The sequence below is a fragment of the Microtus pennsylvanicus genome, chromosome 2 (genome assembly GCF_037038515.1).
Source record: "Microtus pennsylvanicus isolate mMicPen1 chromosome 2, mMicPen1.hap1, whole genome shotgun sequence".
In the NCBI taxonomy this organism is placed as follows: Eukaryota; Metazoa; Chordata; class Mammalia; order Rodentia; family Cricetidae; genus Microtus; species Microtus pennsylvanicus.
Genome location: NC_134580.1, coordinates 2,062,877 through 2,086,725, shown reverse-complemented (window position 1 = coordinate 2,086,725; position 23,849 = coordinate 2,062,877). Strand labels below are relative to the sequence as shown.

Here is a 23,849-nt window from a genome sequence, read left to right as displayed (position 1 = left end):
GCTAAGTCTGTTTTGGTGGTGTGTATCTGGTTCAAGGCTAGCCACTCTGGATTGGACAACCAATAAGGGTGCTCATCTCAGGGAGAGGCTAATTCTCCCTCCGCCAGCTGTCATTAGTTACCTGTAGTTCTTTGTCTAAAGGGTGGGTTTCTTTTATGATACATGGAGGGGGTACATCTGTTTGCCTGCCTCAGTACTCAGTGGTGCCCATCCTGTTCTTTCTGGACTGAAGAGCCCAGCTGGGTTCTGCTGACTATCACAGGCTCCACCAGGAGGGGCTTGTGCACTGGTTTTTGTGCCTGTCTCTTTGTAAGGATGGATTTCTGGGAGCTAGTGTGAGTTGTGTTTCTGGAACTGAAGGCTCTATCCCTGCAGCTGCCCTGTGTTTTTAAGGCTAAGGCTTCCCAGGCGACTTTCTGAGGACACATCCTTACCCAGCTCAATCCTTTGTGTTCTCACAAAGTTCCAAACATGCCTGCTTGCTCTGAAGGGTGCAAAGCCATGTGAGTGAGTAGACATAGGGCCTGTGTTGGCATCCTAGTGTCTCTGTTAACGGGGAGTCCTTCCTATCTGCCAGTGAGTTGGTACTGCTGGGAAGAGATGGGGCCTGATGTGGTGCCTGGAGTTTAAAATTGGAAAAAGAAGTGTGTGTGTGACAGAGAGAGAGTGGGGGAGGGGGGATCTAGTCTCAGCATCTCAGATGCATCAGTAACTGAACAGGCTCAAAGCAGCATGGGTGCTTTCCCTGTTGCTGAGCACAGATGGGGACAGGAGGAGTTGATTTTTTTCTCACCTTTAAGCTTTGGGAGGAAAAGTTTCAGGGGAAGGAGTCTGCTTACATTCCGAAGGTGTGCCTGGCTCCTCCTGAGAAGGTAGCTGATAGTGAACACAGGAAGTTCTGTGATCTGTGTGGTCTGCTACCAGGAGTGCATCTGCCGCCTGACCCAAGTGTCCTGGTCCCTCTCCCCATGCCATTAGGCCTGTGCAGGTGTGAGAGATGAATTTGAAAGTCGACACTGACAACTTGGACCTGCTGACAGCTGTCTGATGTCCCTTGCCGGAGAAGATGCTGACTGTGTGAAGTGACCATCCCTCAAGGGAGCTTGGGGTTCCTCTTAAGACAGGCAACACTGAATTATAAATCAGAAACGTGATTTTACTCATGTGGCCATTGATATCAGGTACTCTTTGGGCATTCAGCCAGGCCACAATTGTATTCTGTGTTCAGGACGCTTACATTCTAGCAAGAGGCCCTAGAATCATGAAGCCTGAGGTTAGCTCCCAGAGCCAGAGGAAGGCTTACTGTGGGGCGCTACACAGGTGCTCAGAGCAGCTGGGCTACAGGAAGGCTTACTGTGGGGCGCTACACAGGTGCTCAGAGCAGCGGGGCTACAGGAAGGCTTACTGTGGGGCGCTACACAGGTGCTCAGAGCAGCGGGGCTACAGGAAGGCTTACTGTGGGGCGCTACACAGGTGCTCAGAGCAGCGGGGCTACAGGAAGGCTTACTGTGGGGCGCTACACAGGTGCTCAGAGCAGCGGGGCTACAGGAAGGCTTACTGTGGGGCGCTACACAGGTGCTCAGAGCAGCTGGGCTAGAGGAAGGCTTACTGTGGGGCGCTACACAGGTGCTCAGAGCAGCGGGGCTACAGGAAGGCTTACTGTGGGGCGCTACACAGGTGCTCAGAGCAGCGGGGCTACAGGAAGGCTTACTGTGGGGCGCTACACAGGTGCTCAGAGCAGCGGGGCTAGAGGAAGGCTTACTGTGGGGTGCTACACAGGTGCTCAGAGCAGCGGGGCTACAGGAAGGCTTACTGTGGGGCACTACACAGGTGCTCAGAGCAGCTGGGCTAGAGGAAGGCTTACTGTGGGGCGCTACACAGGTGCTCAGAGCAGCGGGGCTACAGGAAGGCTTACTGTGGGGCGCTACACAGGTGCTCAGAGCAGCGGGGCTACAGGAAGGCTTACTGTGGGGCGCTACACAGGTGCTCAGAGCAGCGGGGCTAGAGGAAGGCTTACTGTGGGGTGCTACACAGGTGCTCAGAGCAGCGGGGCTACAGGAAGGCTTACTGTGGGGCACTACACAGGTGCTCAGAGCAGCTGGGCTAGAGGAAGGCTTACTGTGGGGCGCTACACAGGTGCTCAGAGCAGCTGGGCCAGAGTGACTGGAGCGAGCCTTGGGGAGCGGGCTCCACGGCCAGCTCATTCCTGGGTAGGTCTTTGTGTTTAGTGTGGCCCTTTGGATGTTGCAGGGGAAGGAAGGAAGAACTGTTAGACTCAAGGGCGTGCCTTTGTGAGGGAGAACTTCAGAGTTACTGGACAAAAAAGATTTTGGAGGTGGATTCGTGGACCATTTCTCCAAGAGTATCATAGTTGGAGTTTCATATTGAACCACAAAAAACAAAAACAAACAAACATTAGGGAGCATCCCCCCCCCCCCCCCCCCCCCGTCAATAAGCTGTTTCAGTTTGAGAGATGGAAGTGGGTGTTAGATCTACACACGGAGTTTTTCTGTCAGAGAGCTAGCCCTGAGCTGCTGAGTGCGTTCCAAACTCACATAACACGTTGTTTCACTTGCCGAAATAAGGGCAAAATATTTTTAGCAGATTACTGTTAAACCAAAAAAGCCACACAAGCGATTCTAGTGCTGCTCCCCTGGACCTGCTCAGGGAAGCCCTTCATCTTCCTCACCCAGTGCCTCCACGCCCTAGAGTGTCTGCTCCCTTTGCCTCACTTCCTTCCTCACTCACTCAGAGTAGCTATGGTGGTTGTGGAGGATTCCCAGGGGGGTTTTGATCAAGGGTGATCAAAGCAAAAGTCTTCCAGGTACCATGGCAACTTTCCAGAGTCTGTCCTTCCTTTCTTCTTGTCGCAGAGGGACATCCTCTGTCCCCACTACAAAGGAGAGATGACCTCACTGAAGTGCCCGGCGATGGGAACTAGAGATTCACATTTAGCTGATGGCCAGAATTTCTGGTAGTGTGTCTCCAAGCTTTGTGTACTCTGGGACACTTCAAATCTATAGTGCCCCCAAACAACTCAGTAGATCAAGGCCCACCTGTTCTAATTCCTACTGAGCGTTCACTTCATGTGCTCAAGCTGGGATTAGGACTGTCACAGCCAGCAATGTTGGGGTAGTCACCCCTTTGGCTCCAGAGTTCCTATCTACATTGCAGCAGTCTGGGAGCCAGGACCCAGGACCCGGAAGGTCAAAGGCTTCTTCCCTTCCTGCTCTGTATGTTGTCCCCGCCTTGGATCCTTGCACATTTGCCCAGCTTACAGTAGAGTTTGCCAAGCTGTGGGAGTCAGAACTGGGGTGGGAGGTTTCTAACCACAAGCATAGTTCCCATCCAAGCTGTACTTGGCCGTGACTCTTGAGCCAGACGCGAGGCAGACGTGTACATGAGTGTTCCTGTGTTGAAAACGGCTCTTCTAAGGCAGAGGCTGGGTTTGGGTTTGTGTTCTTTGCAGAATGTTGGTTAATGGCTCCTGGGGTCTTGCTTGCCAATGGTTTTGCTGACGGTGCATAGTAATTGTGTTCTCTCTCCTGCCATGGAGCAGGCGGCCCTGACTCCGTTCTTGGCACACATATGAGGCTTCCCTTTTCTCATCCAAAAAGTCTGTGACTGGATTTAATGCAGCTCTGAGTGTGGGTGGCTTGTGACTCACCTACATTATTGTCAGACATGCATCTTAGTCTCCTGAAAGCACCTGTTGGGTAGTACCGCTGTCAGTCTGCGCTCCTGTGGGCTGTCATGTCCCGCCCTGTTCTGGAGCTGCAGTGCTCAGTTCAGCCTGGACAGCAGTCCTACCTGTCTGTCCTTTAGCCAAGAAACCCGAGAAGCTACCTGAAGCCACCCAACTCTGAAGCATCTGGAAATGCCCCCTGCAGAGCCGACTGGGAGGCAGAGAAGCACTGATGCCCTTGCCTGGTGTGGCCCAGGTGTGGCCCAAGAGCTGAGGGGCCCTGGCTGCTTTTTTCTCAGTTTTCTCGTGCATAGTTCCATGCTCAGCACAAGCACAGCTCCAGAAGGAAGGGGTGTGTGTCCTCGCCACACCGGCTTTGAAGCCTTGGAAAGAATCTGCCATCACCCTGTCACTCGAGTGGCAAGGCTCGAAATGTTTCCCTCTCCCTTCACGGAGGCCAGCCGCTTGGTCTGTGTCCTGGAGGAAGAGTTCTGGGCTCTGCTGTGACCCTGCAAATGAGGTTCACCCTGGAGGTTGTTTGTCTCAGAACCAGGTCTTTTGTTTTTATCTTTTGTTGTGTTTGTTTGAGGCAGACTTACTTGGGTTTTGGTTTTTATTTTTTATTTATTTACTTTGGATTTTTCAAGATAGGATAAAATTCTGTTTCAGCTATGGCTGTCCTAGAACTCACTCTGTAGAACAGGCTGACCTCGAACTCACCAAGATCTGCCTCTGCCTCCTGAGTGCTACTGGTATTAAAGGCGTGCGCCCCCCCCCCCCCCCCGGCCGTGGCAGTCCTGCTCGTGACCTGGAATGGAACTTGCTGTGGCACAGTGGCATCGTATAGCTGTCTGCCCGCTTCATCTTTCTGAGTGCGCGTGTTGAGGCCAGAAGTTGACATCAAGTGTCTCTCTCAATTGCTCTCGTCCGTATATATTTTTACGATGGTGTCACTCTTTGAACCAGAAATTTACCAGTTGGCTAGACTGGCAATCCAACTCCAGGGATCCGCCTTTCTTGGCCCCCAATTGGCTTTTATAATGGGTGCTGGGCTCTGAGCTCAGGTCCCCTTGCTATTCTGGCATGTGCTTTACTGGCAGTCCCCTCCCCGCCACACACACACACACACACACACACACACACACACACACACACACACACACTCACACTCTTCCCTTTGTAAGGAACATTTAAGTCACCCAGGAGTGAAGTCATGCAACCTTTGTTCTGTTTAAAGGTCATATAACTCATATTTAGATGTCATGGCACGAATGCTTTCGGCAGGTGGGTGGTGACAGGAAGCAGCAGCCAGTCACCACCCTTCTGGGAAGGCTGGTTACAGTCCCCTTGTTCTCCCCTTTCTCCCACTCCCACCAAGCCCCTCAGACCCAGTGTGGTGGCCTCATATGTCATTGTGAACGCAGAATCGAACCTGGTTGATGATTCAGAAGTACTGCTAAGCTGCCACTACAGCCCCTGAACAGTTGTTAGGTTTTCCCTAGTTAATATTTTCCTTTCTTTTTCTTTTTTCTTTTTCCTGAAATAGGGTTTCTCTGGAACTCGCTCTGTAGACCAGGCTAGCCTTGAACTCAGAGATACGCCTATCTCTGCCTCCCAAGTGCTGGGATTAAAGGCATATGCCACCACTGCTTGGCTCTCAGTTAATATTTTCTATTTATCTATTTGTTGAGACAGTGTCTTTCTGTGTAGCACAGGCTGGCCTACGTCTCCTGCATGCTGGGATCATGAGTATGCACCCCCATCCCATGGAAAATCTCTAGACAGTCACCCATCCGCGTGCACATTTCCCAGAGTGATTTCCATGTGGACCCATAGCGCTTGTATGTGGTAGCGGTTTGTAACCCTTCTGCTCTGGAATGCCTGGTGTCAGGCCCCTGGGTGGACATGCCAGGATACACTGAAGGTGCAGCTGTCAGGCCTCCTCAGGACACCAGCCTCCTGGTTCAAACTTGATCCCGCCCATGCCAGCAGCCTGCTGGATGAGCAGCAGCAGGAGAGGCTGGTTGCCATGGCAGTGGTGAATGGTGAACTGACGCACATTGTTGCAGCCATGGAGACAGTAGAGACCCTACCATGTCTGCGTGGTGCTGGCCTGGCCTCCCAGCTGCTCTTGCCTCAGGAGGGCAGGTGCCACAGTTCTGAATGACCTCCAGAGAGGAACGCTTGCCCTGCCCATCCCCCATAGCCACTCTGAGGGCAGGTTTGACGTTTTCAGGTCCGGGCATCAGACTCTGCTCTCAGAGATGAGGGCATACTGGCCCCCGGGGAGCCAGTTTTTGTTTTTTTTTTTTTTTTTTTTTTTTTTGGTTTTTCGAGACAGGGTTTCTCTGTGGTTTTGGAGCCTGTCCTGGAACTAGCTCTGTAGACCAGGCTGGTCTCGAACTCACAGAAATCCGCCTGCCTCTGCCTCCCGAGTGCTGGGATTAAAGGCGTGCGCCACCACCGCCCGGCCGGGGAGCCAGTTTTTACACGTTTGGTCACTAGTTCCCTTGTCAGCCCGGTGATACTTGTGGGGGAATTTTTCTAGAATAATGGTTTTCACGGATGAACAAAATGCCACTTCTACTGTGATACAAAGTAGGGACTTGTTCATCACATGGAAGTGCAGAGTTCCTTGATGACAGGAAGGACATTGGGAAAGTGGCGGACAACCTCTCTGACCTCAGCCAGCTGGGCCTCTTGCAGGGCTAAGCTTTCTTGAGATGACTTGAGGTGCCAGGCTTTAGGTGTAGTGTGCACCCTGAGTGAGAGAGATGGTCAGGATCCAGTGGCTTCTCAAAGGAGCAAGGCTCTCAGAAGAATCCCGGGCTGGGATAAAACTCAGTTGGTAGAGATGGGTCATGTGAGCCCCAGCACTGCATACACGTCACACACACACACACACACACACACACACACACACCCCTGTCTCTTAGCACTGGAGAGTCCGGAGGCAGGAAGAGGTGAGTTCAGGGTTCTCCTTTACATTTGCAAGTCTGAGGCCAGCCTGGCCTCCTGAGACTGGTGGGCAGTGATAAGCTGGGCAGCGGTGGAGCAAACCCGGCTTACAGAGGCGGATCTCTGAGTTCAAGGCCCTCCTGGTCTACACAGAGTCCGTTCCATGGCAGCCACACCTGTTACACAGAGAAACCCTGTTTGGGGGGGGGTGGCCTAGAGGGGACCCACAGAGTGCATGTAACCCCTGCCTCCTGATGGGTCCTCGTGTCCATGGTACACTCTGGGTACTAGGATGTGTCATCCATCCAGAAACAAGCTATGGCAAACTTCTGAGCTGTGAGATGCCAGGGCTACAGATGAGCTCAGTGAGGTGGCCACATTGGAGCCCAGGAGCCACCAGGACTGGTGGCCGCTGCCTGAAGAACACAGGTGTGTCTAGGTCAGCACCGAGGGGGAGGGCGCAGTGTGAGCCCCTGCTGTGGAAATGGAGGCACATTCTCTTGGGGCATTGGCCCAGCCTCTGGGTGGTCCAGAGGCAGTTTGGAAGACACGATGCAGTTCAGAGCCTGGGCTACGGGCCTTGTGCAATGTTAAATGAAGGAAAGGGATGGATGAGCCATGCCAGGTCTAAACAGGGATTGTCGTGGACATTCTCGGCAATTTCAGTTTTTTCTTCCTCTCTGTCTTCTGTAACTTCTTATCAAGGTTGAGGAGGATGGAGTATATGACAGCAATGACTGTTCATCTCTTCATGGGTAGAAAAAGAAGTCCCTTTGTGTTATTGGCTGAGAAAATTCCTGTGCAGAGGGCCAGGGCCTGTAAGAAGAGAGAGCATAGGTTTTTTTTTTTTTTTTTTTTTTTGGTTTTGTTTTTGTTTTGTTTTTTTCAAAAAGAACCATGACCTTCCTTGGTAGTGTGGTTTGTGGCTCACCATCCTGCAGCAGGGTCCCTGGGTAGGGCCAGTTGTTTCCCACCTACTTCTTGGCTACCCTGGGAGGAGTGGGCTGGGCATTCTACCCAGGACTGCCTCACACCCCTCAGGAAGCAAGGTCTCCCAGGAACTGTTTACTAAACAGTGCTGGTCTGGGTTGTAGATGATGTTCCAACATCACCCAGAGCCCTCGTCCCACTGCAAGGAGTGGACAGTGTGGTGGTAACCTGGACTGTCAGGGCTAGGTGCCTGAGAGCAGGTAGAAAGAGGGAAAAAATAGGCCCATTCACTCACCTGCTGCTGCCACTCACCTGCCGTTGCACACCCCTGGGGCTGTGGCTTGGACCTACTTCCCATGGCTCTCAGCTTTTTTTGTTGGTCAGTCATGTGGGAGACTGAGGCCCTTCTTACACTGAAGGCCAAACTTGTGCTGAGGACTCAGGACATTCCAAGCCTCATGTAGGTGTCCTACAGGTTGCTCTCATGACCCACCTGTCACATCGTTCCCAACCCCCTAGTGCCTCATTTCCTGTCTGGTGTTGGTATTTGTGCTTGAACTGGGCACAGGCATAGCAATCCCTCTCAGGTTGCCGCACCTTCCCTTAGAGGAAAGCTGGGGATTTGTGTACTCATGCCCTGGGGGGTGCTGTTGGCTGTGTGTGTGTGTGTGTGCGTGTGTGTGTGTGTGTGTGTGTGTGTGTGTGTGCGCGCGCGTGCGCGTGCGTGCGTGTGTGTACACGTGGACTGGGGCAGGAGTCCCAGCATCCTCTGCCTTCCCAGATTCCCCGAGTCTCCCAGGACTTCTGAGGCCACCGTGTACGTGTGGCAGGCTTGCTCACAGCCGCCTCTTTTGGCATCTGTCACAGACACCAAATCTTTTGGTCTTCTGGACCTGGTTGCTCATACAGGAAGTCGATTACTCATTCGCTGTGTTTCCCTTCGCTGTTTGTGATGTGGCTCTAAAAATGGAGCTCTAAAACAAATGTGCTAAGTGACGAGGGAGTCGGCAAACACTGGTGCCTGCGCCTCCCTGGCACCACGCTGGGATTGGGCCCTGGGAGTCTCCCTGCCAGGGAACCCTCTCCAGTGGGCAATTCTAACTCAAGGGTGTATCACTGAAGTGCTGAAGGTGGCAGTGCCCCTCCCACAGGCCACCCAGGTTCCTTCGAACCATGAGGATCCATGGAGGAGACCTGGACTCCTAGGTGAAAGACGGAATTTTCCTGAGAAGACAGAACTGGAAACACATTTAGAACAAGCTTAAGAGAATGGTTGCCAGAGAATAGTGTGTGTGTGTGTGTGTGTGTGTGTGTGTGTGTGTGTGTGTGTGTGTGTGTTGTGGCGTGTATGTTCCCCAATGTTGCCTGGAGTTGGAGGAAAAGGCAGCTGGGGACTGCCTGGAGGCTGGAGAGAGGGCGTGGCTAGCACAGCAGGGAGTCTTTGCTTCTTTTCCCCTCCCTTACCTCCATCATCAGTGTCAGACTGGAGGAGTGAGAGGGTGTGTGTGTGGGGGGGGGGGTGAGTGTGCCACCTTCTTGCCTCTTCCATCTCTGCGTTAGTTGTCAGACCCCGAGCCTGCACCACACGAGCTTAGCTGTTTTCCCGCTCCTTTCTCAAGGGAGCTCTGTGTTCACGCAGACACAGCTCCTCTCCAGAGCTTCAGGTCTGATCCTCCTTCTTGTTTGGCAGTGTGCACATGGGACTCCCAGCAGTGATAAAAATAGGCTTCGAGTGTCTCCCAGGAACTAGACTCTTCGAAGAGGGATCACAGTACTCGGGAAGACATCTAGGCCAGAGGACTTGTATAGCCAGATGTAATTTTTATATTCTACATGGCTTTTCTAAGTGGCTGCATTTTCACTGTTTCTAGAAGTAATGGGAAAAGCATCTTGTGAAATCACACTTTGTTTCTCCATTCCTTTTATTCTGTAGGCCCAGTTGGTTGATGATGCTCCTCAGTTTCCATGGTGCAAAGGGGAGGGGCCTTCAGGCGATCTGAGAAGTAGACCTCTGTAAACACATGCTTTGGCCAAGAATAGGTGAGGACGCATCAGCTGTGACAGGAGGGAGGACTCTGGGTTCTTTGCTCCTTAGATTGCCTTTGTAGGCTGGGGTCTGCCCACCCAAGACTCCCGTGTAATGAGTGTGAGCTTCCTGACCGCTTGAACTGATGCTGTGTCCTTAGTTTCCTCTTGGACCAGAGGCGACTACATGAAGGCAGGGAGCACACGCTGTTGTTCAGTCTTCCTTTGATCTGAAGGAAGGGAAGGGGCAGGTTTGTGGAGCTCACCTGGATGCTCTGTGTCCTGGTCCAGGTCTGTGGAGGAAGGATGGCCGCATCCTGCTGAGCAAACCAATTTCCTCCTGCTGGGTGACGCTCACCCAGAAAAGCCAGACACTGCTTGAGAGTAGTTTTTCTTGTGCCCCTGGTCCTCAGCCTGCCCTCAACATGTCAGGGTCATAAGAGGGGGCTGGTGGAGGGGTGACTGTTTTCAAAGCTGTAAATGTGTCACCTCTGAAGTCACTGTAGTGTATATATAGGAGAGACTGACTGCTTCCAGATGGCACAACTCTGCTCAGCGGCACTTTACCTTCCTTGCAGAAAGCAAACAGAAAGAGAGCGGGTCTCCCAAGCCTTTCTGGGCCCTAATACAATAAGAAAGGTTCGCTGTACTGTTTGGTGGCATGCTTATTCCCAGTGACTGTCAAGGATTGCAGGCGGCTTACCTCTTGAAATAGGACATTTGAGCCAGGCGGTGGTGGCACACGCCTTTAATCCCAGCACTCGGGAGGCAGAGGCAGGCGGATCTCTGTGAGTTCTAGGCCAGCCTGGTCTACAAGAGGGACGCGCTCCAAAGCTACAGAGAAACCCTGTCTTGGAAAACTAAAAAAAAAAAGAAAGAAAGAAAGAAAAGAAAAAAGAAATAGGACATTTGAACAAGGAAATGCAATCTGTTCTAAGACAAATATATAGTTGTATTTTTCCTAAATTTGTGATTCGTCCTCTCCTGGAGTTGGAGTTGGTGTGACACTTTCCACAGCTACATCCAACGTGGTTAACTGTGCCACATAGCACATGTCTGTGCCTGGTTCGTATACTCGGGATACAAAAGCAGGAGCATAACTGTTAAGTCGGAGGCCAGCCTGTACTATCTAGTGAGTTCCAGGCAAGTCAGGACTACACAGCAAAACCTGTCTCAAACCCAGAGTGGAGCAGAAGGATTTGAACAGCAGTGGGGACCCCTTTGCCTTATGTCACAGATACGTTCTTGTCCAGCGGGTCTTGCTTTCCTTACTGGAAATTCATTCTGCTCCAGCTCTCCAGTGACAGCACAGGGAAACATGGAGTGTAAGAACATGAGTCAACACAGCACACCTTGATCCCACCCCACCTCCGCCCATTGCACATCGGTGGCCAATAGTTAGCCCAAGGGTCACCCCAGCTCACCCTAAGTTGATGGTTGGGTTAGTGTTAAAACACTACCACCTCTGGGGACTGGAGGGATTGCTCAGCAGTTAAGAGCACTGGCTCTCTTCCAGAGGACCTGAGTTCAATTCCCAACACCCATATGACCGCTCACTGTTGAATTAGAAGCTGCGCAGCCGCCTGCACGGCTAGCTTTATGCCCCCAAATAAATACACGGAAACTGTATTCTTTTAAACACTGCCTGGCCTCTTTTTTTTTTTTTTTTTGGTTTTTTCGAGACAGGGTTTCTCTGTGGTTTTGGAGCCTGTCCTAGAACTAGCTCTTGTAGACCAGGGTGGTCTCGAACTCACAGAGATCCGCCTGCCTCTGCCTCCCGAGTGCTGGGATTAAAGGCGTGCGCCACCACCGCCCGGCTAGTTCCAGCCTCTTATTGGCTAGCTCTTACATATTGATCTAACCCATTTCTAATATTCTGTGTGGCACCACGAGCTGGCTTACCAGGAAAAAATCTTAATCTGCATCTGTCTGGAGTGGGAGAATCATGGCGACTGCTTGACTCGGCTTCTTTCTCCCAGCATTCTATTCTGTCTACTCTGCCCACCTAAGGTTTGGCCTATCAAATGGGCCAAGGCAGTTTCTTTATTAATTAACCAATGAAAGCAACAGATAAGGTACAAGACCCACTTCCATCAGCTCACAAACTGCCTGTAACCCCAGTTTCAGGGGATCCAGCACCCTCACACAGACATGCATGGGAGCAAAGCATCAATGCACATAAACAAACAAACAAACAGAAAACCCTACCACCTCTGGAAATGTACTGTGGTCCATTACTGGGCTGAGGTTCTTGTGGTGGTTTCCGGGGCCAGGGAGGGCCAGTCCTTGAGTACCCATGTGAGTTGCTGCAGCCCATGGACGTCAGAAAATGGCATAGGTGCCATGATTGCTGCTGAGGCTGGGGTTGGGGCATGTACGTGCACGTGCGTGTTTGTGTGAGCCCCCGCTCCCTTGAGCAGTGGCGGAGAGTCCACCAGAAATGTTTGGACTTCTGTTGCACCCTCTCAGACCTTGGGATGGCAGCACAGCGTGACAGACTGACCATGGGGAGAGAGTAAAGGGAACTGAAGGCCTCCTAGGTGATGGCTCCTGACCAGGACATGGCAGGGACACTGGGCAGGACTGAAGTGTGAAAGCTGAGTTCTTGGGCACTGTCACACAACTGGCTACATGGACTAGATGGCTGGAGAGTCCCATGACACTCAGGCCGGGTGTCTGAACGAGTGCCTAGAAACTGGGATGGGACCCTTCCCCGAGCCTACCCAAGGCTCCTGTGCTGGAGCTGTGTACGGTCGGACGGCATCTCTAGCTGGGGAACACGGGTTAGTGGCCCAAGGGGAAGTAAGGTGCACTGTGTGGTCTCCTGGGAGGGCTAGGTCCAGCCACACTGATGGAATGGGAGGTTATGGAAGGGGGGTCTAGCTGTGGCCACAGTGTGAACTCTCTCTGAGCCTTGGGTGAGAGGTGCAAGTCCCCAGCAGAGAAAACCTGACTTCCTAGTGATCTGGGAAAACAGGGAGAGGACCTTGGTGGGGAAGGGTTTGGCATAGTCACTGACCAGGCAGATAGATACACTGCCCTGTTGCTTGCCCCCGTAGGTAAGGACCTCTGTAACGAGGACGGAAAGCAAGAGAGGTGTGGGAAGTCCGGGCTGTGCGCCATGATTCTGATGAACATGTTGGAGCCCCTGATGTCTGATGTCTCCCCACTGTTTTCCAGTTCTTGCGTCTCCTGCTCCATCAGCATCACCCATCCAAGGATATGCCTTCAAGCCTCCACCTCGGCCGGACTTCGGCACCTCCGGGAGAACAATCAAACTACAGGCCAATTTCTTTGAAATGGACATCCCCAAAATTGACATCTATCACTACGAATTGGATATCAAACCAGAGAAATGCCCAAGGAGAGTGAACAGGTAATCCTGCCCCTCTGCTTCCCTGACTGACAAGATGCTCCTCAGTCTTGTGTGTCTTCCGACACTCTCCCAGGAAGTCGTAACGTGAGTGCAGTGTGCTCCCACAGAGTGAGTCCTGCTCCAGGTGTCTGAACAGGGCTTCATCCATGCCTTCTTCCAGTTGAGGCCTGCCCGCAAGCCACATAGCTCCAACTTTGTCAGATTTCATTATTCCCTGACCACAGAAGCCTTGCAACAAGGTATCTTAGCCATTGCATCTCATTTTTGTGGCCCAGCATTGTCTCCCCCCCCCCACCCCCGTTTTTTTCTGAGACAGGGTTTTTCTGTAGCTTTGCAGTCTGTCCAACTAGCTATTTTAGACCCAGCTGGCCTCACTCACAGAGATGCGCCTGCCTCTGTCTCCCAAGTGCTGGGATTAAAGGCGTGCCGACACCACCGCCCAGCTCAGCATTGTCTTTTGAGATTCGCCTGTGTTGTTCTGTTTGTTGTAGTGGTTATTTTAGCGTTGAGTATATATAGCATTGAGCTGCATGTCTGCATGTGTATATATGTGTATGTTTAGGCCTGAGGTTGAGCAGCTTCCTTGACTCTTTACTTTACTCATGGAGGTAAGGTCTGGCATTTAATCCACAGCTCTCTGTTACTAGTCTAGCTTGCTCTGGAACTTCCCTTTCTCTACCAGTGGCTGCCCTGACTAGCTGGCATCTGCATGGTTCTGAACTGTAGTTCTCATGCTTGTGTGGCAAACATTTTATCCACCAAGCCATCTCCTAGCCCTCACTGAATATTTGATAATTTACCCTTTCATCTTCCTGTTAACACTTGGGTGTTTTTTTTGTTTTGTTTTGTTTGTTTTTTGGCTGCTGTTAGGAATGAAGCTCTCATTAGAGAAATACTCCCTTCTTTCCTGTCTTCCTGTTTTGAATGGACATGGGCTTTCCTTTCCCCATAATTGCCGGGGCAGGAATGAGTTTCACTACCTGGGTGTCTATCACGCTTGTCCCAGGCAGGCGCAAGGTTCGGTTTCCATCAGCGAGTCAGGAGAGCTGGCTGGTTTATCCACACCTTGTCAGCATTTGAGCCATTTCTGATTCTCTCCTTGATGTGCTGTCTGCTCCCTTGGCGTTACTCATCCCCTAGTAACAGTTGATGAACATCTTCCCCCTTCCTCACGGGCTGCCGATACCTTCTGTCCTGTTGTCTTAATTCATAGGGTGTCCTTTGCCTCTGCATGATCTGGGGGGTTTCTGGCAATATTATCCAGTCTCAAATCTGTTTTCTTTGCATATTAGAGTTTTTTAATTCATGCCTTTTAATGAATAAAATTTCCAAGTTTTATTAAAGTCCTGTTTATAAACTTTCAGAAATTACAGGTGTCCTCTCTCCAAAGTCTGTGGCAACAAAGGTCATAAAGATCCTGTTTTCTTTGGAAGATTTACAGTTTGGGCTTTTGTGTTCAGATCTGTGCCCCATCCTGAATTGGTTTTTGTGTGTAGCGTGAGGTTTGTTATTGAAGAGACTTTTCGGTTCCTGTCTATTTATCACGTTGCCTTTGAAAGGAAGGGTCAGTCAGCCATGCGTGTGGCTGTTTTGGTGCCTGCTTTGGTCTCTTACTAGGCCAGTAATTCATCAGCTTGTCTTGTTTATGGTGCACATGCTAGCCAGTGCTCAGTCTTAACTCTAGGCTGGAATTTCATACTGCTGCCTTCTCCTAGTTTGTTTTTCCAAAGCTAGATCTTTGCTTTAAACAATGAACAAAGAGAATAATAAGCAAGAGAATAATAAGCAGGGAAAAGCCAATTGCCTTTTAACCAGAAAGTCCTTTGAAATTCTAAATTATTACGGCTTTGAATCTAAAGTGTTATATTCTTTGCTTTTGTAAGTGACATCCTAAAATGTTATTTTCCAGACTCAGATGAGCGGCAGCCAAAGAGCACAGAGGCTGATTGGGGACGATGGACAGGCGTCAAACTTAAACTGGGCGGGGGGGTGGGGTGGGGTGTCAAAGTCACCACTCACCAAATCATTGAATTATACACTTTGAAGGATGAATTTTATGTGAGTGTTAGTTCATTTAACATTTTTTTTCCGTTACTCTTTGTCACTGTTTTTTATATATATTTATTTATTTATTAAAGATTTCTGTCTCTTCATTTAACAATTTTTATGCATTTGAATGTTTGCCTATGTATATTGTATGCGTACCATGTGTTTTGTGGTATCCATGAAGACCAGAAGGAATAAGATCCCCTGGAACTTGAGTAACAAGTAGTTGGGAGTTATGTGGGTCTGGGAACCAAATCTGGTCCTCTGCAAGAACAACAAGCCATCTCTCTAGCCCCAACTTTAGCATGGTTTTTAATAAGGATTGTTTGACTTCTTTCTTTCCAGTGTGCAATACATCTTATTTCTTTCCTTACTGCAGAGTGAGGAAACCCAGCTGGATATTGAGCGTAGGCACTACAGAGACCACCCTTGTCCTGTTCCTGATGTTAATTGGGAAGTAGTCAGTTCTTCATCTTTAGGATGTGCTATTAGAGGATTTGCAGAGAGAGTCTCCGACAGTCAGCTGAAGAGTTGGTTGTTGGTCATATCTTGTCTCTTTTTTCATATTAGCATGAGTTGTGGCTTCTAAAAAATGAGCCATGCCTGAGAATCATGTTTTCTTTCTATATAGGACTGGTTTGAATTTGTTTCTGTGGGATGAAGATCTGTAATTGTCTTTTGTTCTATTTTTATGTAGCATCTAATTCAGAAAGTTGCAAACTAAACTGTTCCTTCTTTGTATACTGTAAGAGCAAAGACATAGGACCGGGGAGATAAATTGCTCAGTAAAGCGCTTGTCAGGCAAATGCTAGGACTTGAGTTTGAATCCCCAGAGCCCACATGAAGCTGGAAGGATATCTGTGGCTATAATCCCAGTGCTCCTGTGATGAGGTGGGAGGAGGAGACAGGAGAGGCTAGCCTGGCCTATTAGGCAAAAGGACTTGTCTCAAGGTAGAAGGTGCCTTCTAACCTCCACACACGACCTCACACACATAGATTGGAAGAAAAAAAATATGATTTCTGTAATTGTACCATTAAGTACCTCCTAAATGTCATTGAAATGGGCTAGTTTGGGCCAGTAACAGTGTTTGTAGGAATTGTATTCTTCAGCTTAGTTTTTCCCTCAGTATCAGAACACCCTTTTCTGTTTCATTTTGTGCATACTTGGGGAGTTTGTCTTTTCAAGGAGTCTACACATGTCATCTGAGTTACTGAATTTTCCAGCAGAGAGTTGTTCATAGTATGTGGTGAGGGTGTGGGTGTGCAAGTGATTTTTTTTTTAAACAGGCTTTTGTATAGACTAGGTTGGTCTGAAACTTAAGAGATCTGCATGCCTCTGCCTCTGTCTCCCAAGTGCCAAGTTCTATGTATTCTTTAGTGTTTATGGTCCTGTATGGAGCCCCATTCAGCCTAACTGTTTTACATTTCTGTGTTTTCTCCCAATCAGGTTTGTTCAGGGGTTGCAGTGTCTCCAGCTCTTTACCCAGAAAAAGTATTTTGCTTTGTTGACCCTCCCCGCTTCGTTTTTTTTGATCCCCATCCTTTCCCCAGCTCAGTCTCTGCTCACATGGTCGGTGCCAGCTGCTTTCTTCTGCAGCTTCTTTGCACGGAACCTTCCGAGTCGGTCTCACTTGTAGGCGTGCATGCTGCCCAGTCCCGAGAAGCATTCCCCATGGTGGAGGCAGCTGTGCTTTGCTCTTGGGAGGAGGTGGTTGATAATTGTAGCCCAATCATTTACAGTCTTTTATTTTTCTCGTACAAATAAGATATGGACTTGCTTCTTTTTCCAGAAGTATTTTCTGTGCTTTATGTATTCTGAAGCCCTGTTAATAGTTACTGTCTATAATTATTGTACCTTTTTGTTTTTGCGTGCACACACACACACACGCATGAGCACGCATACTCAGAGGTTAAGTTTTGGAAGCTGGATCTCTCCTTCACTTTGTGGGATCCAGAGATAGAACTTAGGTTGTCAGATGCAGCAGCAAGCACCTCCACCCCCTAAACCATTTCCCTGGCCCTAAACTTGCATAGTTTTTTTGTTTTGGTTTGGTTTTTTTGGTTTTTTTTGTGACAGAATTTTCACTATGTAACCTTGACTGGCATGAAACTCTCTACAGACTAGGTTGGCCTGGAATTTGCTGAGATCCGCCTGCCTCAACCTGAGTGCTGGGATTAAAGGCATGCGCCATCATACCACAAATTGATTCTTCTTTAATTAGGAAATGCCTCCTTTTATATTTGATAATTCTACTTAGTGATTTACACTAAGTCACTAAGTGTGGTGGCTCACACTTGGAATCTTATCACTGGGAGGCCAGGACCAGGGAAATCACTCTCATTTTGAGGCCTCATATATGAAGAGTTGTTTTGGGGTTTTGATGTTGGTTTGTTTGTTTGTTTTGTTTTTTTTGTCTTTTTTTTTTTTTTTTTGAGACGGAGTCTCTCTGTGTAGCATTAGCTGTCCTGGAACTTGCTCTGTAGATAGGGCTGGCCTTGAACTCTGTGGAGATAGATCCTCCAGCCTCTGTCTCCTGTTTAAAGGCACGCGCCACCACCACCCAACCATAGAATTGAATTTTTATGTAGTTTTCAAGGCTGATGCTCAGAATTATAAGGCTTGCCAGGAGGCACCTTTATCCACTGAGTCATTTTGCGAACCCAGCTTTTAATTTAAATGTTTTATTACATTTATTTATTTCCTGTGTGTGTGAGAGAGACGGAGTATGTGTCTTACTTAACAGTGTGCATGTGGAAGTCCGAGCACAGCTTGGAAGAGTTGGTTCTCTGTTCCCACTGTGTGGGTTCCAGCAATTGAACAGCCTCTGTTTCTGAGGTCAGGCTGGGTGGTTCATGTCTCGTTTAAGGCAACACTGATCTATATAATAGCTTCCAGAACAGCCAGGGTTACATAGTGAGAGTCTCTCTCTCTCTCTCCCCCTGACATACTCACAAAAGAAAATAAAAGCTGGTCAGAATAGTTCACATGTTGTCATCTTTTTTCTTTAATGTTCTTAAATTAATTTTATTAATTTATGGGTGTTTTTTGTGGTTGTTTGTTTTGTTTTTTTTTTCTGTGTGCTTGCATGCCATCTGTATGCCTAGTACCAGCAGAGGCCAGAGCCGGAGTCATGTCCCCTGGGACTGAAGTAACAGACAGTCGTGAACTGCCATGTGGGTGTTGGGAATCGAATCCAGATTATAAAGAGCAGCCAGTGCTCTTAATCTGAGCTAACAAGCAGTCCCTTTTTTTTTGTCTTTGAGACAGTTTCTTTGTGTAACCCTGCCTCTCCTGGAACTCACCTTGTAGACCAGGCTGACTTTAGACTCAGATCTGCCTGCCTCTGCCTCCCACGTGCTGGGGTTAAAGGATGGACTTCTACCGCCACCCAGCCCCTCTTATTTTTAATATTGCTTTCCCATTATTTGACCACGGTGTGCCCATGTGTAATTCTCATGGGATTCATGTTTCTTGGACTTGAATCTTGACTTTTTGTGTTGTGTAGGACAATTCTGGTCTTAGTTTCTCGAAGCCTCTTTCTCCCTTTTCTTCCGAATCACTGCTCTGCACATGCTAGGCCACAGGTATCTCTATCTGCTTTCGGTCAGGGGGTTGTGATCTAAGAAGCAAAATACTCTGGTTTCAGTTGGGGTGATTTTTTTTTATTGCTTTTCCTTGAAGATTGGGGGGTGCCTGCACGTGCATAAGTGGATGTGTACGGGAGCCAGAGGCTCACCTTGTGTCGCTCCTCCTGTGCTGCCCTTGTTTGGAGTCAGGTTCTGTCACTGGATCTGAAGCTTGCCAGTTAGGCCTGGCTGGGCGGCCCGTGACATTGCTTCTCCAGCACAGTCATTGAAACTTAACTTCCTCAGTCTGTGGCCAGCACTTCACTGATGGAGCCATTTCCCTTGCCCCTGAAGATTCCTTTCGGGCTGTTGAAACCATCAGTAAACTATGCATTTGTGCTTGTGGACAGCCCTCCCCGTCACTCATGGCTGAGTGTCCTTTCCTTGAGATGCTGTATGCCATCCCTCGGTCACCCTAATCCCCAAACAGCTGCTTCCTGTTCCCAGTGCACATTTTAAGGTAAGAGGCTAAATCCAGAGCCAAGTACATCATGGGAGATCTGTAATCTGAGTTACAGACTGTTGTCCCTGAGGGTACTGGTACCTGGTGAAGAAAGTCAAAGTCCACTTTGCTGGTGCACCTTCTCCTGTCATAGCTGCTGGGGAGAGGACCGTGTCATCTGACCTGCTGGACATCAGATGAGATCCTGTTAATGTGCTCCTGTGACAAGGATCTTTCTGCACAAAAGCCACAGGCCCAGCTGGGCTGAGCAGCTGTCAGTGCTGAGGATCTTCCAAGGTCTTTTATTTTGTCTCAGTGAAGACTGATAAGTGGGTGTGTCAGTTTGCTTGCTAGCTTCTTGGGACAGGAACTTAGGGGCCTCAGTGCTGTAGCACATACCCTCCAGACTGGAGAGAGGGTGGGAAATGGCACTGTAGTTATCTGGGCTTTGCGGTTCCCAGGAGACTCTTGTCATGCCATCCTCGGCATGCAGGAACCCTTTCTGAAAGGAGGCGTGACTCAGGCTTGCATCAGGCACTGGCACATGGCTGGCGATGGGCACGTGGTCTGTCAGCGTCAGTCTGTAAGAAGCCTAGGTTGCCATGGTTAGAAACTGCGTCAGTTCAGTTACCTAGCAACTGAGGGGGCTGGGAGCTACAGGCTGAGGCCAGAGCCAGCCCACCAGGCTTGCAAATTATTGTGAGAGCTTCTGACTGGTTAAATATGCAAATATTTAATGATTTTCATTTTGCTGTTAATTGTAGTATGCCTTAAGTGGGTCCAGTCTCAGGATTCTGATGGTCAGAGTGGTGTGTAATCTTGGGAACGGTGCTCTCCTGATTGTGGGATCTCCCGTCTTGAAGCAGGCCAATATTCTGTGCTTGCCCTAGTGATGCTGTGTACACCAGGATCCCATTCCCGTCCCTCGTGGATTAGAGCTCAGTGCAGCGGGACAGTGAGGTGGTGGACTCAGCAGGAAGGCAGCTGCCTGCTGATTTCATGCTTCATGCCTTTCCCATTGTTCATGCACAGCCACCTGTGTGAAAGCCGGCATGGCCCAACCTTGGTTAGCTCACGATCTGCCACTGTTACTGCTATGCCGCTGCGGTGAGTCCTGTGTACCTCACTCTCCAGCAGCACCTACGTATGTCCCTCAAGTTCAGTCCTGCCCACCCTAATAAGAGTCCCATATGGCCAGCCCTCAGGAGACAGCTAGGCCCCATGTTGCTTGAGGACAAAGCTAGACTAGCCTAAAATGGCAGTTACTTCAGGGGAACTGTACACCAGCTTATCGTGTCCCTTTCCTCGTGGCCATGCCTTAAGCCCCTCCTGCGGTATAGACTGCTCTAGAGGTTTTAGAAGGCAGTTGGGTACATATATTAAAGTAAAAATATTACATGTCCCCTGGCGTGGTATTTTAAAGTGATGCTCTCAAAGGGATAGAGAGTGTCAACCGAAAGAGACACCGGAGTGTGATCAGTGGCTGACCCAGATGTCATGGCTGGATAATATCTGCATTTATAGGCAGGGTGGTTTCATTGCACATAGTAATAAGGACATATTTCTTAAGGTCATATAGGAAGACAACGTCAGGTCCCAACTGACTCAGTGTAAAAACACAGTGAGCACTGGAGGCCATGGCAGGAGGCTCAGTGAAGTCCGCAGCACCCACATCAAACAATAACAACCACCCGTAGCTCCAGCTCCAGGGAGCCTTCTGGCCTCCATGGGCACTGCACTTGTATGCACACACCCACACACAAGGCATGTAATTAAAAATAAAACAAAAATGTTTCTTTCAAAAAACAAAATACAAGAACAATTTTTAAAAATGTTGACGGGTCTATGAGTAAAAGCTTGGATTGTTCCTTCTGAGAAGGCTGGGCTGGGCATAAGTCTGTTAAAACGATGGTTCAGTAACATAAAACCTGTATAATTATAAATTAACGGAAGGATATGGTTTATGTTTTATTTTTTAAAGGAACTTCCAGAACTCTAGCAAAAGTTTAACAGTCAGCATGGTTACTGCCCAGCAGTTTCTGGGGTTTCGGAAGTAGGATAGAGAAGAGACAGGCCTCAGTGTCCTTGCGTATAAAACACTGATGGCAGTGTGACCTGTAGTTCTCAAGAGGTGAGAGAGTTGTTCCCCATCAACAAGGATAAGGCCCAGTGGCCTCTACTGTTGTCCTTGTGTTCAGCATGCAGGCTGTTCTTGGGCACAGGGCACAGGTGGTCCCATGGGCTTACGGTGACAGCTTGGTGAAGTCAGGAACCAGGGCGTGTCTGGTGCGGGGCTTCCTCCTAGATGTCTCTGCAGCTACTCTGCTTGGCTTGAGCAAGGGGGAGTGAGGGCTTTTCTGGAAAAATTTGGTGACGGTTATACTCATTAGGTTGGACTTTGTGCCAGTGGTTGCTGTAAATGGGGTGTGTCAGAAAATGTGGTCTGTAGACAATGGGGGACTCTCAGGCTCACAACAGAGGTATGGGTGTCCAGTCTACAACTTTGGGACAGAAATTCCAACAGCTACCCTTCAGTGTACCTGGCACTTTGAGCTTATGGTGACATCTACCATCTGACCTGTGTTAATTCACTAGGATGTTCTGCCACATTTGTGTGACCGGGAAAACGAGACAAGCCCAGTTCAGGTTCTTGGCTGATTTTACCTTAATACCCCCACTCTGTTGCCACTACAGGATGGGATAGCCGCACGACAGGCAGAAACCATAGTTTTCTAAAGTGGCTTCAAAGCTAGTTTGTATCAGACAGACGCCAGCCCCCATGCCGCCTCTTCGACTTAATTGACATTTCATTGAATTCTCTGTTTCAGGGAAATAGTGGAGCACATGGTCCAGCACTTTAAGACCCAGATCTTCGGGGACCGGAAGCCAGTGTTTGATGGAAGGAAGAATCTGTACACTGCCATGCCCCTTCCAATCGGCAGGGACAAGGTGAGGCTGTGAGTGCTGGGGCCCAGTCCAGCTAGTAGTGTGAGGTTCAGACTTGGTCCAAGGTTACTCATCTCTCTAATGTGTAAAATCACTTCATCTGGACAGCCAGGGCAGCTGCTCGGTGGGGCTTCATCGTGAGGAGTATGGTGTGCGAGGTTTGCAGTGAGGCTGGTGAAATGTAAAGCATACCCACAAGTGCAACCCACAGACCAGTGTGTGTGTGTGTGTGTGTGTGTGTGCGTGTGCGTGTGTGTGTGCGTGCACGTGCGTGTGCGTGCGTGCGTGTGTGCGCGTGCGTGTGCGTGTGTGTGTGTGTGTGTGTGTGTGTGTGTGTGTGGCTGGCGGTATAACAAAGAGGATGTGCTGCTGCAGCGGCCTCCTCTGCAGTGAGGAGGAGGAGGGGGATGAGTCAAGCTGGTGGCCGTAGAAAATGGTTACCTTCCCTTATTAGTTTTATCTTTATCTTCGCTTTATTTAAAAAGTAATAAAGCTTGTGCCCAGTCTTTGACACATCTGAGAATGAAGGAACTGGCACAGTTTCTACAGGTCTGAAAATGGCTGTGTTGCTAAGTGACCAAGTTCTTTGGTTCATCTGCGCCTGTCTATATCCCCAGTGGGGCCAGGCAGTCTCAGTACCTGGTGGCTCTGCTCCTTGTCACCATGCTGACAGGAATGTACTATGTTAGGGCAGGGAGAGGGCCAATGATTACATAGCTCTGTGTGTCGTGTTCTGATCTCGCTTTTCCCAGTCACTAGTGGCACGTGGGTTGTGGCTGCCACTCTGCGGTAGGATGATGGGCGTAGGGTTCTGAGTTGGAGGGAATCCCAGGACTGGGTGTGAATGAGTGAGCAGCCTCTCCCAGGCAAATTAACAGGCTGTGAATTTGAGATTTATTGATCTTAAGGTTTTGTGTTTAAATTGCACATTTGTTTTTGTTTAAAGCTCTATAAGAAAGGAAAGCATAAGGAGTTTATTCACAGTTTTGTTGGTACAGATTTATAATTAGACACTAGGAGGAGCATGAGGAGAGCCCTCTTGAAGGAATGGAGTCTCTGCTGCTCAGATGCAGATACACAGCCCAGCCTGGGGTGAAAATAGCTGTGGGTGTGCCTTTCTTAGCAACATGACGTGCCGTAAGCCACTTCCCCTTGCCAACCCAACTACTTCTCCAGGGCAGATTGGAGCGCTGGTCTGGGATAGGCAGCCCCACTTCCCTGTGTGTGTGGTCCATCTCGGTCTCAGACGCAGTGTGGGTTTGCATCACGGGGCTGGAGGCTGTGTGTGCTCCTCTGGTCCCACAGTGTAGTGCAGATAGCAAGGATAGTGTATGTGATTACTGCCTATTTGCACTAGCCTGCACACAGAGCATCCGGGGTCCCAGAGAACTTGGGAACCTTCCCGCTAGCGCAGGAGTTTCCCTTTCTTTTCCTGTGACCTTTTTCTTTTGTCATCTGTAGTAAGAAAGGATTCTCCTTGACTCCATTAGCTTAGCATCCACCTAGTGGCTCAATGGGGAATGTAATACCTGACATGGGCACATGCCAGCATCCGTATCCTACCACCTGCCCAATGAGCAATCCTCTCCAGAGCTCTTCATTTCTCCCTGGTCTTCACATCACTGCCAGCCCATTGGAAAGAAAGCCACTCCTTAGGACAGAGAAGAGTTGTGTCCACCAAGCCCATGGCCTCACTTTGAGATGGGATGGAAGTTACATACGGTCACTCTAAATTTGGGACTGAAGTCCTCAGTCTCTTTTTACCTTGGCTCTGTGTCCTGCCAGCTACCTGTAGGTTTATAGCTTCGGAGCTG

General features: G+C 49.4%; 1 protein-coding gene across 3 annotated transcripts in view; it reads left to right on the top strand.

Annotated features, from left to right (window-relative positions):
* Window positions 1-23,849, top strand: part of Ago2 (argonaute RISC catalytic component 2) — a 75,556-nt gene that overhangs the window by 23,827 nt on the left and 27,880 nt on the right. The window contains exons 1-3 of one of the 3 annotated variants that reach the window (XM_075959477.1): window positions 1,149-1,181; window positions 12,779-12,974; window positions 21,918-22,038. In XM_075959477.1, the coding sequence (XP_075815592.1) occupies window positions 1,163-1,181; window positions 12,779-12,974; window positions 21,918-22,038 (336 nt within the window). In that variant the 5' untranslated portion in view covers window positions 1,149-1,162. Of the gene's footprint in view, window positions 1-1,148; window positions 1,182-9,551; window positions 9,614-12,778; window positions 12,975-21,917; window positions 22,039-23,849 lie in introns of those variants that run through there. The other 2 variants (XM_075959476.1, XM_075959478.1) reach the window with 2 other exon arrangements.